The sequence below is a fragment of the Balaenoptera acutorostrata genome, chromosome 6 (genome assembly GCF_949987535.1).
Source record: "Balaenoptera acutorostrata chromosome 6, mBalAcu1.1, whole genome shotgun sequence".
In the NCBI taxonomy this organism is placed as follows: Eukaryota; Metazoa; Chordata; class Mammalia; order Artiodactyla; family Balaenopteridae; genus Balaenoptera; species Balaenoptera acutorostrata.
The window spans coordinates 8,977,394-8,993,792 of record NC_080069.1 but is presented as its reverse complement, the minus strand read 5'-3'; the positions used below and the strand labels follow the sequence as shown (position 1 = coordinate 8,993,792).

Sequence of the window (16,399 nt, the reverse complement as noted above, 5' to 3'; positions counted from 1 at the left end):
TCCATCTTTTCTTTCAATATCAATGCCAACAACAGTGTTTCTAAGGTGTAAAATTAGGCTTTATCTCTTTACCATAACTCATAAAATAAAACCAACCACTCCTACAAGATAACTTTTTAAAATAAAAAAGTTGAGGGAGAAAACATTTTGACCAATGCTGGAAGGCGCACTGGGCATAATACCTACGCCTCCCTTGAAAACTTTTTCTTTTTGCAAAACTGTATTTTGAATGATAGAATGGTCACGGTACAAAAACGTTTATTTAAATTAAATATTTTAGACAAATCAATATCTACAACCATTCCAAAGCATGTGTAGTTCTTACAGAAAATGGAACAGTTTAGCTTAATGTCTGTGATAATGTTTTATAAGATTATTAACATACATTCTGGACTGCACCAATCATATTGTCCATGATTTACTATTTATTACCAAATGTCATATACAGTAATAGCATAAAGATTAATCACATAAGAGATTTTACAAGAGGACTCCTTGGAAGGAAAAAAAAAAGGATCTTTCAACAATATGAAATATAAGGTGAAACTAATAGGAGAATATATAAAACACTTACATATTTCATACAGGCAATAATACGCTGAAATCAAAAGACAAACAACTGTCTTTTAGCACACTGATAGGTATGTTCCTTCAAAGGAGGCTTGGGGGAAGGATGGAAATGCTTTGGGGATGGGCTCAGGGCTCAGAAATATTTTCTGAATCACAGTGCATTTCTTGTTGTTTGGGAAGTAAGTATAATAAAGGGGAGCTCCTTTGATGTGTGGGCTGAAGATGTTACCCAAAGAACCAGCTGGCTGGTGAGGAGAACAAATTCCCATTTCTGCCATAGGAATCATGCCTGCAATTTTAAGTCAAGGGATCTTTGAACTAGTGGCCAATTCACGGGTGGAGAATAAGCAGAAAAGAAGAGAAAAAAGAAATTCCAGGAAAGGAAGATGGAGACAGCAGGAAGGAAGATCCTTTTGCATCTGCAGAAGGGAGAGCGTGATGAAATTTTGCTCAAGAAATCAACACATTCAGATTGGAAGAAAGTGATGGTACTGTGCTGAAATTCTTTTCCAGTTCCCTGCTCTTTGGGTTGTTAGGAACAGAGGGTTGACGAGAAGCTGCCAAGGACAGCAAAGAGTGTCTGATTCAGGCTGTGCGTGGAGATGTGTGTGCTGTGTGTGTCTCACACACACTGTATATATTCAGGCTGTGTATATTCTCTTGAAATGTGTGTGTAATATAAAAAGAACTTGTCTAAAAAAATATGTTTTTTTGTTTTTTTTTTTAAATCTTGAATTCAATCTCATTTTCAGTGATGCGGTTAACCCCAGGGGTTAATTTCCCAAATCAAGATGAGTGTTCTTTCTCAAAGCGTCCTTTTGGAAGACTATGATCATATTGGAAGACTGTGACCAAGCGCAGCAGCCTGGTGTCCTTGGGCTGTACATGGAATCGTCACCAGGTTGCACGTGAATGAGCTCAGAGGCCAACTTCATCTTCCTGTGTTAGCCTCGAGAGAATCCTAAATCAGAAAACCCTGGAGCAGAGGGGTCCTTAGATGCGGAGTCCGTCCCTCACTCTACAGATGGGGGGGATGGGCTGGAAGGGGAGGGGAGGGGAGTCGGGTTTCACCAGCCCCCTGAGGCAGAATTGGGATTGGATCCCGGGTCCCCTGAATCTTAGCCCAGGGCTCTCCTCACCTGGACGACCAAAGGTCAGGACGGTTGTACCCCTGCGGCTGTGTCAGAAGCAGGAGAGATGCGAATGCTTCTGGGCTTTTCCCGAATTTGTTTCCGGGACTGGGAGGAGAGGTCAGTGAAAATTCTCCCGGGAAACAGCGTCTTTCAGCCACGACCGGGCCTGATTCCCAGGGTGTGGCCAATGAAAACTCATTTGAAGGAATATACTCAAAACGCAGGCTGCAGGGGGCGGGGCGGGCGGGGAAGGGGGCGGGCGGAGGGGCCCTGCATCCGCAGAGCCGGTCGGCAGCGCAGACCCGCCCACCCCGGGGCGCTGCGCATCAGCTACGCTCCGCGCGGGAAGGAGAGGCTGCGACCAGGCCGGGCCGGCCGGGCTGCCCCGGGCTCTATGACACGCTGTAGCTGTTGTAATACGTGGCCGTGGCATCAGCCAGCACGGAGATGAGGCTGGTCTCCGTGGGGCCCGTCGGCGTCACCTGCGAGACCGGGCCCTGCCCGCTGAGGGCCCCGGCCCCGGCGGCAGAGTCTGGGTGGCCAGGAGTGTTCAAGTACTGGTCGAACTCATTGCGATCCATGTCCCCCAGGAGTTCCACCTGGCTCAGCTGATCCAGGGCGTCGAAGCCGGGGTGCTCGGGAGGCGGGGAGAGCTGGCCCAGGTGGGCGTGGAGGTTGGAGTGGAGAGGAGGGTAGGCGGCTGGGGAGTAATAGGCAGGAGACGGGGGGCAGCCGGGCACGGTGGGCATCATAGAGACGCCCGAGGACTGGCCGAGGGCCAGGGAGCCCAGGGGATGGCCGCAGTGGAGAGGGCTGGGGGCGTACTCCGGAGAGTAGGGGGGCCCGGGCAGGTGGGGGATGCGGCGGGAGTGCGCATGCTCCTCCTGGCAGGGGGAGGAGAAGAAGCTCTGCTCGGGCTCCAGCACGTCCAGGGGCGACATCTCCGGCGGGGTGGGCAGCCCGTAGGGATAGGCGTCCACGCTGCCCGGGGTGCCGCCGCCGCCGCCGCCGCCGCCGCCGGCCGGGCCCTCGTGGAAGCAGCCCCGCAGGCCGGGCAGCGCGGAGCCCGGGGAGTACTCACCCCTGTCCTCCTTCTCCCCCGGCGCCCCCCGGCCGCCGCCCCGCTTCTCGGGCAGGGCGTTCTGGTCGCGGGAGAGCGAGCTGAGCAGGAAGCCGGGGTCCACGCGCTTGCACAGGCGCTTGGCCTGCTTCTTCCTGCGCGGCCGGTACTTGTAGTTGGGATAGTCCTGCATGTGCTGCAGGCGCAGCCGCTCGGCCTCGTCCACGTAGGGCCTCTTCTGGGACAGCGTCAGCGCCTTCCACGACTTTCCTGCTCACACAAGTCAGAGAAGGCCGCGTTCAGCCTCTGCGCGGCTCGGGGCGGCCCGTGCACCTGTCTCCGGCTAGGGCCTCGGAGCATCGCACATGCACACGCCGGCCGCCTCGGTCCCCCGTCCCCCCCCCCCCCCCGCGGTCCCCCTCCGCACAGGACGCACCGCACTCCTCGCATCCTCTTCCCAGCCCACGTCCCGCACGCACAGTGAGGCCAAACCAACCTCTCCCGCTTGCTCGCCCCGAGGCGCTCGTACCAACTAGGCACCGTCACTGGCACCTCTCCTGTCAAAGCCACCAGATAACGCGAACGTATCAACAGTGCGGGATTCGCGGTGAAACGCCCACCTGACCCAACGTCACCGACACGACAAAAACATGTCACGACTACATTGATTTGGGCTGCCTTTACCCTTTGATGGTCAGTGCTAATCATTTGTGCATTTTAGTGAAAACTCTGTCTTCCTCGATTATCGCTGCCCCATCAGGAAGTGAGACTATAATATTTATTTGTGGCATAAATCTCACAGGCCTTCTTGTCAGGGAACTCAGGCTCAGTCAATAGTTTTACAGATGGACGTAAATTACAGGATCTCAGGGCATCACAGGATTATCCCTTACATCTGAAGGTCAAATAGGACCCTACTGCATGCAACACGCACGCACACGCACACAAGCTATGGCTTCCGGTTGTCTACTTAGGACCCTCTGACCACGGCAGGGGGCACCTGCTCAGCCACTGACTCCCTGTACAGAAGCAAATCCCTTACCTTCCCCTGGTCTCTGTTTTCCTCACTATAAAAAATATATTGCGATGTTACACAACTCAAAACTCTCTCCTGAAGAAGCATCGCACACGTGTATCCCACTGGTGCGAAAATGCTGGTTTTACATGTATTTTCTATTCATCCTTATTCACTTACGTGTTGTTTTGTGAATCACTTTAGTATCTCTTTCTCTCTCAAAGTACATTGCACATCCCTCCTGCTGCAGATTTTCTAAAGGCTGCTTCTGGACCCCTTAGATTGTTACCTCCTAGGGTGGGCTTGGGATTCTATAACTTGACAAGTTCTCCCATGACTCTACTGTATCCTGAAGTCTGAGACAAACTAGCCCAGAGGGCAGCTCCCGCCTCCAAGCCCTGGAAGGAAAGGGGCCACACCTCCCACCCAGCGCACTCTGCACAGGGCCGAGTCCAGAGCTGTGTACTGGCTGGCCATGTGTGCCGGGTCCACAGAGGGGGCTGGAGGAGGGTAATTATTCAAGGCGTTCTCCTGTTGGGATGAAAGTTTATAACTATTCCGACAGACTTGTCAATTAATGCAATTAGCTCTCACTTAAAAAGGCAACTTGAAAAGTGTCAGGAACTCCAGATTTGGGGTTGGCGATTAGTTTCCAGAGTGTGGCTGAGGCCACAGTCGTGGCAAGAGGCCTAAGACCCAGATACACCCACACCCTGACTATGGACTGAATATAAAATGTGACTCTAGTTTCTAGGTGCACCTGGATAGTGTAGTATTCATAAAATATGGGTTCATTTTTAAAACCACTAAATGTGTAACTGTCTTTACCTGCTTTCTCACCCATAACATTAAAAAATACCAACGCTCCTGGGTGAAGTTTTTAATGTTAAAGATTGCAGAGCTAATAGTCAAAAAAGTCTGGGCTCTCACATTCAGCCCCTTCCCTTTCCTAAGTCAGAAAGGAAAGGGCTGGGCGAGATCATGGGCTTGGGGTGGAAATAGATCATCCTGCTGCCCCCCTACTAGCAGGTGTAGAAAGTCCACATTTTTCAAAGCAACACCATGTTGGTTTCCTTTGGCGTGTGGTGAAGCAGGAAGGAATCCGTGTCTTTCCTGCAAAATGCCCTGTAACCTCTGGAAGCCTAAGTGCCAACTGCCAACAAGGATCAGCTCACAGGAAGCGTTTGTCACCCAAGTCCCTTTGCCTGTCCTCTCCCTGAGAGCAGGCAGCCCTAATCCTGCAAGGCTCCCCAGCTTGAGTTCTCCCATCCCTGGCCTGGGCCTGCTCTATCCTGGTCACAAGAGCTGTGCTTGGGCAAAAGGCATGGCACCTGGGCACAGCAAAAAAAAAAAAAAAAAAACTTTCAGGGGCCCACAAACAAAAAAGGTGTTTTCATTTCTTTGGAAATCTGAAGAAAAATGTAAACTTTTTGCTTGAAGAAATGTTTTACTATTGTATATATTAATAAATGTTTCTTTATGCCAACACAGTATAAAGTATGACTTAAAATATTTTTTATGGGGGAAGGGGCTCACTAAGACACTGGCCCACTAATTCATCCTGGGCACAGCTAGCCAGGGGGCTGGGCCGGGGGGTAGGAGGCTCTTTGAGACCAGCACTCCATCAGCTGCTTTGAAAGGGCGCCTAACTGCAGGGGGACCCTTTCCGCCGGAGGGCCTGTGGCTTTAGCCCGCACAAAGGTGGGTGTCAGCCCTCACTCCACGGATCTGGGGAAGGTGCCCCGAGCTCCAACGGAAAAAGGAAAAAGGCTGCAGTCTGGGCCGGGTGGGGTTGCAGAGGGCAGGGCCAGCCTCGGGTGACCACACACTGTCCCTTCTCACAGGGCCTGGCGCCCGCTGGGCACACAAAGTGCTTTGAAAAGTTCCCATCCGTCGAAATGAATAAAAACCACGTTGAAGGGCAAAGAGGTTAGGAGTTGGGCGGAGGTGATACATGCTCAGCTCCTGACAAGGGAGAGAGAAGAAACCCCCGGGAACATCTTCTCTCTAGGCTCCCGGGCCTGGCTTGTCCCTGGCCCCAGTCCTGCCGCCGGGGCTGGGACCGCACAGCAGCCCGCGAGAAGCGGCCGGGCTCCAGGACAGACCCGCACTGGCCGCGCTAAGCATCCGAATCAAATTTTCTACACTCCTGAGACTGAGAAACAGAGGCTCGAATCAAGTCCCCTTTGCTGTCGGTTTAATAATTAAGGTAAAGCAGGAATGCGTTCCCGCAAGGTCTCTCTTCACGAATATTCGTTAAGGAGAGTTACGACCACCCTCTGCGATTGTGCCCGCGGTGGAGTGCAGGGAATGAGGGTTCTTCCCGCTCCGGAACGCCCAGCGAACGCCCGGTGCACCCGGCCGCGGCCTCTCCGACCCGGCCCGTCTGTGCGCGCGGGGCCCCAACTCGGCTCCCGTCCCCGCGAGTGCGCCTCTCCGGCCACCCCGGAGGGCCGCGCGGGTTCACTTTGGGCCTTGTCCGGGCATCCCTGCTCGGAATCCCCGTCCCCGAGCGCACACCCACGCTCGCCCCGATGCCCAACCTCGTGGGCACGGCGCGCGCCCCACGCCGGGTCTGGCCCACCCCGCCCGGCCCCCAGCCGCCAGCCCCCCGCCCGCCGACCTCGGGCCGCGCCCCGCGCGCTCACTCACCCAGCATCTTGCTGAGCTCCGCGTTGTGCAGGTCCGGGTTCTGCACCGCCAGACGTTTCCTCTCGTCCTTGGCCCACACCATGAAGGCGTTCATGGGCCGCCGGATACGGCTCTCCGAGCCCTTGTCCCCCGGCGGGCGGGGGGCGGCCGGCGGCGACAGCCCGTCCGACAGCTCGGCTTCCAGGGCCGGGCACTCGAGCCCCTCGGGCCACGGGTAAGCTCCCAGCAGCGAGGCCATGGCCGCGCGGGGGTCGCCTCGCTTCGCGTCGACGGGCCGGCGCTGACCTGGCCCTCGCACCGCTCGGGGCGTCCAGCTTGGCCGGCAGCCGCCGCCCGGCCCCTTATTTATCAGCTTCGGGCGGCCGCGTCCTCCAATGACTCTCGAAGGCGGCGCGGCCCCTCCCTCCTTCTCGACGCGGGCCCCCTCCCTGCGTCCCGGGCCGCCGCGTCCCGGCTCCGACCTGCCGGGAGGGGAGGCGGGAGGGAGGGCCGCCTCCCCCGCGCCCGCCCCCGGCCCGCCCCTCCGCCTCCCAGGTCCCTCCCGGGGATCCGCGCCCCGCCGCCCCGGGCCCGCCCCTCGGCCCGCCCGCTCCCCTCTCAGGTGCCGCTGGCCGGGAGGCGGGCGCCGCCCGCGGCCACCGGGCCCGGGAGTGGGAGCCGGAGCCGGACAACAGCCCCCTGTCCCGACTGGCCGCGGCCTCCCCGGGCCAGGCTCCGCCAGCTCCTCCCGCGTGTGGAATCCTACGGAGAATAGAAGCCAAACAGGTTTCGCTGGGGGTGGCCGGGCACGAGTGACTTTGACCGTGAATCCCAGCCTGTGATAGAACACACCTACTGCTTTTCTAAAATGACCTAAGGGGCGACAACCTCGCCCCCAGCCAGTTTGGGCGGCCAGAGAGGCTGGCAAGGGCTGGATCCCGCGTCGGGCTCGCCGCGGTGCCCACCCGAGGGCCCCCTCGACGCCCCGCGGCTCCCCGGCTCTCGGAGAGCACGTCTGCGTCCTCAGTTCTCCCTTATTCACCCTGCCGTCTGGTCTGATTTCTCTCTTCTCACACCCCTACCCCCATCCCACCCCGGTCTCCGGTGTCCCGGCCTCCCGCTCCCTCGCCTCTAGCCCTTCTCTCGCGGAATTCCCTTCTCGTATTTTCTCTCTTCTCCTCCGAGCAGAGTCAGCCCGGCCCTCCCCTCCCGCGTCCCCTAGGCTTCGGCACGACCCGGGAGCTCCCGAGTTCCCCTCCTCCTGACACCCCAGGGTAGACGGGGCTGCGGGTTCTGGGCCTGCGCTCAACTCGAAGGGCTGCGGGCTGGGAGCTCAGGGCCATCCCTCGCGGACGCGAACCCCCTGCTCAGAGGACAGCTCCGCGTCCCGCTGCTTCGTGTGAGTAGGGCTCTTCCCCTGGCTCTCACTTCAGTGCGGGCACACAGGAGGCGCTCAGGAAATGTAGAATAAGTGAATGAATAAATGAGTGCGAAGATACGGCTTAGACACATCCTACTGTATAAAACAGGGCAGTCATAAGGCTTGGCGAGATCCTGGAATCCCATCCACAAATATTTACTGAGTGCCCCCCACCCCCACCCCGGGCAGGGCTCCGCAGAGGCGACCCTGAAAGGAGGTGGCACTGGGAGAGGACCGTGGGGTCTGCAGTCAGGACCTGTCTTCAGTGGTGGGTTACTCCATGCGTGACCCAGGCCTCCTCTCCCAATCCTAAAAGGAGGAGGATGGTAAGACTGACCTCACGGGGCTGTGTGTGAAAGCTCAAACTCCACACATACATGATGGTTGACGTCAGTATAACTGTTCACGTGCATCCCGTAACTTCTAACCCTGGATTTCAGGGTCCCCCGTTCAGTGACTGAGTTCACAGGTGCCTCGTGTGCAACATGCCCTCCCGGACCGGGCCCCACGGCTAAGACCGGGCAAGTGGATGGAGAAGTGCAACTTCTCCGTTTTTAAGTCCCACTTTCAACCTCTAGAGCCCCGGACTTCACAGAGAATAGACTGAGTAGTTTCCCTCTCCCTTACAGCCAGGACCTAGTAGCAGCACCCTAGGCCTGGGCCCTCCACCCGCCGCTCTCGCGGGCCGAGGGTGACCAGCGAGGGGCGCGGGGCGCGGCGCAGCGCTGGCTGGAAAGTGGGTGTCGGGAGCCGGGAAAGCATCTTGGAACCTGAGGTGGAGCGGGCGGGGCTGGCTGGCACCGGGGATCCGGCGGGAAGGGGGTGATTTGCGGAGAGAATGTGTCCGCGGTCTAGGCTGACTTCCCTACTTTGGGAAGCCTAGGCCGTTTCCCGTGTTGAACCCCTCTGCCAAACATTCCTTAAGAAAAATCCCCAGACCAGAATGCTCCGGGAACCGCGGGTAACTAGGGCCGCGCCCGGCTGGGGGTGCAGCTCGTTGTTGGGGGAGAGAAGGGATCCCCGCAGGGGTACTTGCGCGGCAGCCCAGGGCCCCTGGAAGGAACCGACTGCTACCCTTTCTAACCTCACCGTCGCTCCAGGGCGGGACGATGCTCCGCAGGGTCAGAGGCCTCTGGGGACAGCGCCCCCTTGCCGGCCGCGGGCGTCCCCTTTCCGGCTCGCAGCCCCTGGCGCCCTCCGTGCGCGGTTCCGGAACAGAGCGTGCGCGCGGTGGGGCCGCCCCCAGGCGCCAGGTTAGGAAGCTGCGCGGGCGCCGGGGAGCGCAGAGCGGTCCAGTTGGATTCCAGAGTCCGACAGCAAAGATGGAGAAAACAGCGGGGGCGGGGACGAAGAGAATACGTGTTGTGATTGTTGTCTCCAATAATAATGTCTTGCATTTCGTCCGGAGAGCGCGCGCGAGCCTGGGCTGTGCAGGACCTGGGTGTTAAACTCCACATCGCCAGCACGGGCTTCGCCCCGAGCATGTGAGCTGTGTGCACAAGGGAACCGGGCGCTCTCTCTCGCTCCATTCCTTTATTTCTTCACTCACTTGCATTGATTCACCTGGGCAACTTCATAAAAGCGCGCCCTGCCGCGGGCGGCGATCAGGGATGCTGGGTCACTGCGACCTTCAGTCCGCCGAGCTCCGCATAGACCTCAAGTGTCCCCAAAGCCCGGGGCTCGGAGGCCTGAGCGAGAGGGTCAGTGCTGGCGTCCTCCGAGGCACCCCCAACACCTGCCTGGCCAGCGCTGGGCCCTGGACCGCGGCCAGTTGCCGGCAGAGGCTCATCAATGGAGACTCTGCGCGGTAAATTCGAGAGCAACCGTGCCAAGAAGGGTCGAAACTTATGAGGCTGCGGTGCCCAGTCCTGCGGGTGCTTGGACCCGCAGCGGGAATGGGATGGGGGTTCCCGCAGACATGGAGAGTAGAGCGGCGGGTCTGCGTGTGACGATTCGGGGGCACAGTGGGCCTGCCTGCCCACAGACTGAGTCTTACTCTTGCGGTGTGTATTGTGTGAACGCTGCTGTCTTTCTCAAATGACTTTTTTCTTTCCTTTGCTTTTTCCCTTTCCTTCTTCTGTACTTCTCTTCTCCCCTCCTTCCCTCCCTCCCCCCTTCCCTTTCTAATCTCCCCCCTCTCTCCTCCCTTCCCCCATCTCTCCCCTCCCTCCCGCCTTCATTTAGGTCTGTAGTTCACTGAACAGGGTTTACAGGAACACAGGACTTGAAGTCAGAAACCGGTTGCCTCAAGTTTCTAGCAATGTGATGATCATTCATTCAGCTGATCTCAGCCTCGGTTTCTTCACCAGTAAAATGGGGATAATACAGGATTACTGATGTGGGGTTTGTGAAAGAACCTCGTACACTTAAATAACTGTGAAATATGGTAAAGTAATGAATGGATGGAATTCTAAATATAAAATTAATAGGGTCGAGCCCACAAAACGTTCCCCGTGAGGAGCTTTCCTTATTCTATTCCAAACTGAAGAGTTTCGGTGATTCTAGGGGAAGGAGAAAGAAGGGAGTAGGGCACACATTCCTGCCTCGACCCGACTCCAGGCCTGGCCCCTGGCGCTGGAGCCCTGCGTAGGACCACGTGCTGGCAGCTGTGCCAGGCTGGAGGTGCCGTGGCTCGCAGCCCTCCTCTCTGCAACGGTTTTGTGCACGTGGTCTGCTGGTGCTTTTTGTCCCTCACATCTGGCTGGTGGCTGAAATCATCATCCCCGCGATCATCTTTGCTCACGCTGATTTATCTGTACTCGACTGACAGTCTTTGCAAAGGTCACTCCCAGCTCATCCTTGCGTCCGTACAGCCCTCTGTGGATTGGGCGGCCCAGGCGGTAGTGGTGAAGCCAATTCCCAGCTCATCCTTGCGTCCGTACAACCCTCTGTGGATCGGGCGGCCCAGGCGGTAGTGGTCAAGCCAATTCCCAGACGAGGCAGGTGGCACGGCAGAGACGGGAATACACATCTCTCGTCCTCAGGTCTCTGCTTCCCCATTCCGGGGCTACCCCAGGTCAGCTTCCAGCTCAAAGCAGAGCCCCACGCCAGAGAGAAGGGCTTCTAACCAGCTGCTGCGTCTCCCCCTGCTTGTGTGCCCTTCCAGACCCATCGCTCAAGTTCCACTGGACCTTTCCTCATCCAAAGGGCACTGCAAGTTCAAGGTAAGGTGAAAAGCAAATGGGTAAACCCTGTTGGCCACGGGTAAGGTGCATGCTGGAGAGCCAGGAGACCTCGTCCAGGCCTGCTGACTGCCCTCTCCTCTCCCCTCCACGCACCCCACCCGGCCCCATGCCTGGCTTCCCTCTAAGAAGCAGAGTTCCTCCCTTTCAACCCACAGAAATCTCTTCATAGTCATTTAGGAGAAATTCATCAAGGTCTCAGATTTAGAATAATTTGGGGGGATTAAACCACACAGCAGAGATTTAAGATATATCTGGGGGTTTACCTGAGTGGACACAAGGACACCTGGACAGAGTTTCACAGTGTCTTAGGTTTAACAGCTTTTCTACAGCGGACTAGGGGGAAAGGAATAGGATTTTCAGATGACATTTCTTCTGAGCATGGGTAGTGTAGACCCCCTGGCAACATCAAAACTCTTTTGTAAGAGGGACTTTATAGTAACAAAACACTGGGGTAGAGAAACCCAAGTTCCCCAGATCAGACTTTCTGGTTACTATACAATGCCCTCTCTACATGTGTGTGCTCGTCTCTGATCAGTCATGTCTCCCAGTGAATGGTGGATAGATCCTGACTTAGAGCCAGAAGACATAAGTCCAGTCCCATCTGCCACTACTGGCTAAGCACATCTGAGCAAGTCTCCTAGCCAGTGCACAGGGTGGAGAGCCTCGGAGGCCCAGGGAACCAATGACGGGCTTGCCTGTGCTGTGTGCACACCGAGGACAGCACCGAGGTAAGCTCTGCTCATCCTGGGATTTGTGTTTGCTTCCTCCTAGCCCTGAGGGCCAGGAGAGTTCCAAGCCAAGAACAAACCTTTGCTACATTCATTTTCTCCCGCTCCACTCTGAACAATGATCAGATTTCCTTCTGTAAGGGAGCACGTGTGCAGGATTACTGCACTGAAATGATCTTTATTTAATTGGTCAGAAGTTAAATTCTGACAAATTTAAATGGAAAAACCAACAGATGACAAGAAAAACTAAGAGTTGGTTTAAGGACGTATGTTCGATCTCTTTAATCCTATTGCCTCTTCTTTCCAGATGCCTAAGAGGAAGAAGAGAAATTGACTAGAAACCGCCTGTAAATAATACAAAATGGAAAGTAAGTCTTTTCTGAGCCTAGGTGCACACACGTCAGGATACGGAGTGACGTGAGGCAGGACTGATGGCGATCTCATCAGGAGCAGTCTGTCATCAGCCAACAATTCTGCTGTGAGAAACCAAGGACACTTGTTTGGCTTATGAGACCGCTTTAATGGGCAGATTTCAAGCTATCATTATTTTACGTTTTGTTTTTTTAATCAGATGTTCATTGAAGTACAGTGTGCCCACAGAGAAGCGCACAGACGTGCGTGATGGCGGAGATTTCACAGGTGACCACACCTGCATAAGCAGTGCACACAGCACGAAACAGAAGGCTGCCGGCCCTACTGGGCTAAAGCTCCCACTACCACTAACTTTTAAGTTCCTTTAGGGCAGGGACTGGGTGTCATTCTGTCTTAAAATGTAGTATATGAAGAGAAAATTTGAGGTATAGTAAGGCCAATAGACAAGGAGTCAATTGCCATTGAAAGGCTAGTTACTCAGCTCCCAAGCAGGGTGCACCACACTATGGGGGCCACGTGGGGAAGCACTGGGAGTGGGGAGACCGGGCAAGAGATTTTATTACGGTTTCCTCAGGAAGGAACGAGTGAGGGAGGCAAATCAGGCTTAGGATTGGCTAGGCTGAATAATTTGGGTGGTCTCTGGGGTATAGGGGCTGTTCCTGGTTGTCTGGTAACCGGCCTTGTGGTGATTAGGGCAGGTGGATAGTGGCCCAGAGTGCGAGCGCTCCTTAAAGGAGGTGGTTAGGGTGTGGGTTTAGACTTGAGAAGTGCGCTAGCCAGCAAGTTGTTTACTGCTCTGGGAAGGAGCTGGCCCTGGGAGGGGCGGCCCCTCCAGAGTCAGCAAGGCCCCAGGTGTCAAATCATCAGCACACAGACAATAAGAGACATGGTTAATATACACTCAGCGCTGACACCCCGGCACCTAAAATAATGTGTGGCATGTAATGGGCACTCAATAAAAGAGGAAAGATGGAGGGAGAAGGGAGGGAGTGAGGGAGGATAGAAGGGCACGGCGCACGGTGGTCTGGCTAGTTGGGCAACACGAGGGCTGACTTCAATAGCCTCGCTCCCCACGAGTGTCAAAGGGAGTTGCCCACAGCAGCTCATGGGGGGACCCCATCCAAGAGCTCCTGGATTTACATTCAGAAAGTTGGGATGTCTCAGCAGTGTTAGATGTCCCTTTATGAAGCCTTCACTGGGAAACACGCCCCTCATTCAACATCACTTACACTACCTGTTTAAATTGGTCCTTGAACCATTCACCCTGCACTTCTGCTAGTATCTGACAGGGATCAGGGAAGAGATGTGCTCTAGTTATCTATGGCTGTGTGACAAACCACCCCAAACGCAGCAGTGCAAGCAACCACTGTTACTATGTTCAGTGACTCTATGGGCAGGAATTTGACAGTGTACAGCAAGGGTGTCTGCTTCATGATGTCTGAGGTGTCAGCTGGAAAGACATGAATGGCTCAGAGTAACTTGAATGGTCAGAAGCTGGAACCATCTGGAAGCGTCTTCACCCATATGTCTGACACCAAGGCTGGGATGACTCAAAGGCTGGGCTAAGCTGGGACTATTAGCCGGAGTGTCTATCCATGGCTTTTCCATATTATTTTGCCTTCCTCTTAGCATGGTGGCCTTAGAGGAGGTTTATTTCTTACATGTCAGCTCAGCTCCAAGAATGAGTGTTCCACAAACAAAGCAAAAGCTTCATGGTATTTTATGACTTAGGCTCAGAGATCACATGGCATCACCTCTACTCTGTCATCACCAATACTCTATTGGTCAAAGCAGTCAGAAACCTGGCCAGATTTAAGGGGAAAGAACATAGATCCCCAATTCTCAATATGGGGAGTATCAAAGAATTGTGGCCATGTCTTCAAACTACCATGATGTGTGTGTATGTGTGAGAGGGTGGTGGTGAGAACGTCAGAGGTTTAAAACTGATAAGAAACTAAGTAACTCATAACAATACTCCTTCCCTCCCCAAGGCCAATGTCAAGGCAAAGAAGTGTGTCACCTTCTTCTTCATGCCTTCCTCCCACATACATTACACAATGCCCTTCCTTCAAAAGGTTTCTCAAAGCTCCCCCAAAGAAAATAGTAGAAATAGGGTAATAGTAATTTCATTCTTACCCTAGTTTTGTAGATGAGGAACTAAGGCCCACAGAAATGAAATGACAGCTAGTGAGTGGCAAAACAGTACTCATTCCAAGGCTCTCTCAAGGACACCCATTCATCGCTTAATTCTCCACAAGATGTAGGGCTTGAATGAAATGAGGCTGGATCCAAACAAACAATAGCACTTAAGAAAGTCACTTTTTAAATTATAGAAACTTCCACTTCTGCCCATGATGGAGAAAAAGGGAACAGATTTCTCTTCCTACCTTAAACCAACACAAAACTAGATAAAGTATTTGAAACAGAAGTTTTCAGACATTGTACACAATGTAAAACAATAATCCTGGAAAAGAGAAACAAACAAGGTGAACCCAACAAGTTCTCCCACTCCCTGTCTGGACAAAGTTTCCAGGTCACAGCACAGGGAAGAGAAACTGAAACAGAGACTAGTGGTCTTGCTGTGTTGAGGAGACAGTGTTCTGAATTCAGGGAGGACAAAGCTAAGAAGAGGGGCCTGCAGAGAGGGAGAGCCTCAGAGATTTGCAGAAGGGTCTCCTTGAATCTTTGGCTGAGTAGTCATGTGCACATGTGTGAAAAAAAAACAAAAACAAGACTGTGGAAAAAACACTGGAAAAAAAGTTTTTGAAAGAGTTTTCTTTCAAAGGAAGAGTTTCTCTTACTACCAGCCAGGGTGGAAAAATGCCCTAATACATGGTGCATCAGGTAGTGTCCTCAGAAGAGTATTGGCTTTTGGGGGAAAAAAAATCACAGAAAAATACAATCCATAACCAGAATGAAAAAAACAGTCAACAGAAATAGAACCAGAAATGATAATGGAACTAGCAGATAAGGGTGTTAAAAGAGCTGTTTTAAATACACTCCATATGTTCAAGAAGGTAGAGAAAATCAAGAACATGATGAGGAAAGGATGAAAAGATCTTAAAAAGACCAAAATCAAAATTTTAAAGGTGAAACATACAATATTTGGAATGTAAAATACACTAGCTAAGATTAACATCAGACTAGACATTACAGAAGAAAATGTTAGTGAACATGAGACAAATATTCACAATGAAAAGCAGAGAGAAAAAAGACAGAAAATAGAGAAGCAACAACTGTGAGACAGTATTAAGTGGCCTATCATAAAAGTAACTGAAGTTCCAGAAGAAAAGGAGGGATCAGAATATACGTTTGAACCTATAATGGCTGAAAATTTCCCAAAGTTAATGGAAACTATAAACCCACTGACTCAAAAATCTCAACAATCTCTAACCAGACGAAACATAAGAAAACCACATTAAGGCACATGATAATCAAATTTCTGAAAATCTAAAAATCAACCAGAGGAAAATGGACACATTACATACAGAGGAACAAAGATAAGAATTACAGTAGACTTTGTGCTTGAAACCATGCAATCCAGAATAACATTTTTAAAAACACTGGAAGAAAAAATTTAAAACTCTGAACCTAGATTTCTGTACCCAGCCAGAATATCTTTTAAAATGAAGGTAAAATAAAAACTTTTCAAACATGCAGAAGCTGAGTGAAGTCATTATCAGTAGACTAGCACTATGAAAAATGCTGAAGGAAGTCCTATCACAAAGGAAAGTGAAACCAAATGGAAATTTGGATCCACATAAAGAAATGGTAACACACGGGTAAATAGAAAAGACTTTTTTTCCCTCTATTTTTAAAAACCTCTTTGAAAGATAACTGTTTCAAGCAAAAAAAAAAAAAAAAAAACCAATATATTATGGAATTTATAACATATGTAGAGGCAAAATGTTACGATAAAATAGCACAAAGACCATGAGGAGGGAAATGAAAATATACTTGTAAGGTTCTTGTTCCATATGTGAAGTGGTATTACATTATCTAATGGTAGACTTTGATCAATTAAAGATAAATATTGTAAACCCTAGAGCAACAAATTTTTAAAAAATGAATTAATAGACTATTAATGTAGATAGTATTGTATCATAAAAAATCAATTAATCCAGTTTATACAAGACAGGAAAAGAGGAAAAAAGAAACAAAAAACAGATGGGACAAATAGAAAACAAAGAGTAAGATGTTAGATTAAAACCCAACCATGTCAATGATCACATTAAGCATTTGTGGTCTAAATACTCCATTTAAAAGGCAGAGATTGTCAGATTGG

The 16,399-nt window shown here is 52.4% G+C and overlaps 1 protein-coding gene across 1 annotated transcript; it reads right to left on the bottom strand.

The window, feature by feature from the left end:
- Nucleotides 1–241: 241 nt before the first annotated feature.
- Nucleotides 242–6,741, bottom strand: SOX7 (SRY-box transcription factor 7). Its single transcript, XM_057549100.1, has 2 exons — nucleotides 6,431–6,741; nucleotides 242–3,033 (listed from the first exon to the last, which is right to left on the bottom strand). Exons 1-2 carry the CDS (start codon nucleotides 6,666–6,668, stop codon nucleotides 2,096–2,098), a joined length of 1,176 nt encoding a protein of 391 aa, XP_057405083.1. The 5' UTR covers nucleotides 6,669–6,741; the 3' UTR covers nucleotides 242–2,095.
- Nucleotides 6,742–16,399: the final 9,658 nt, after the last annotated feature.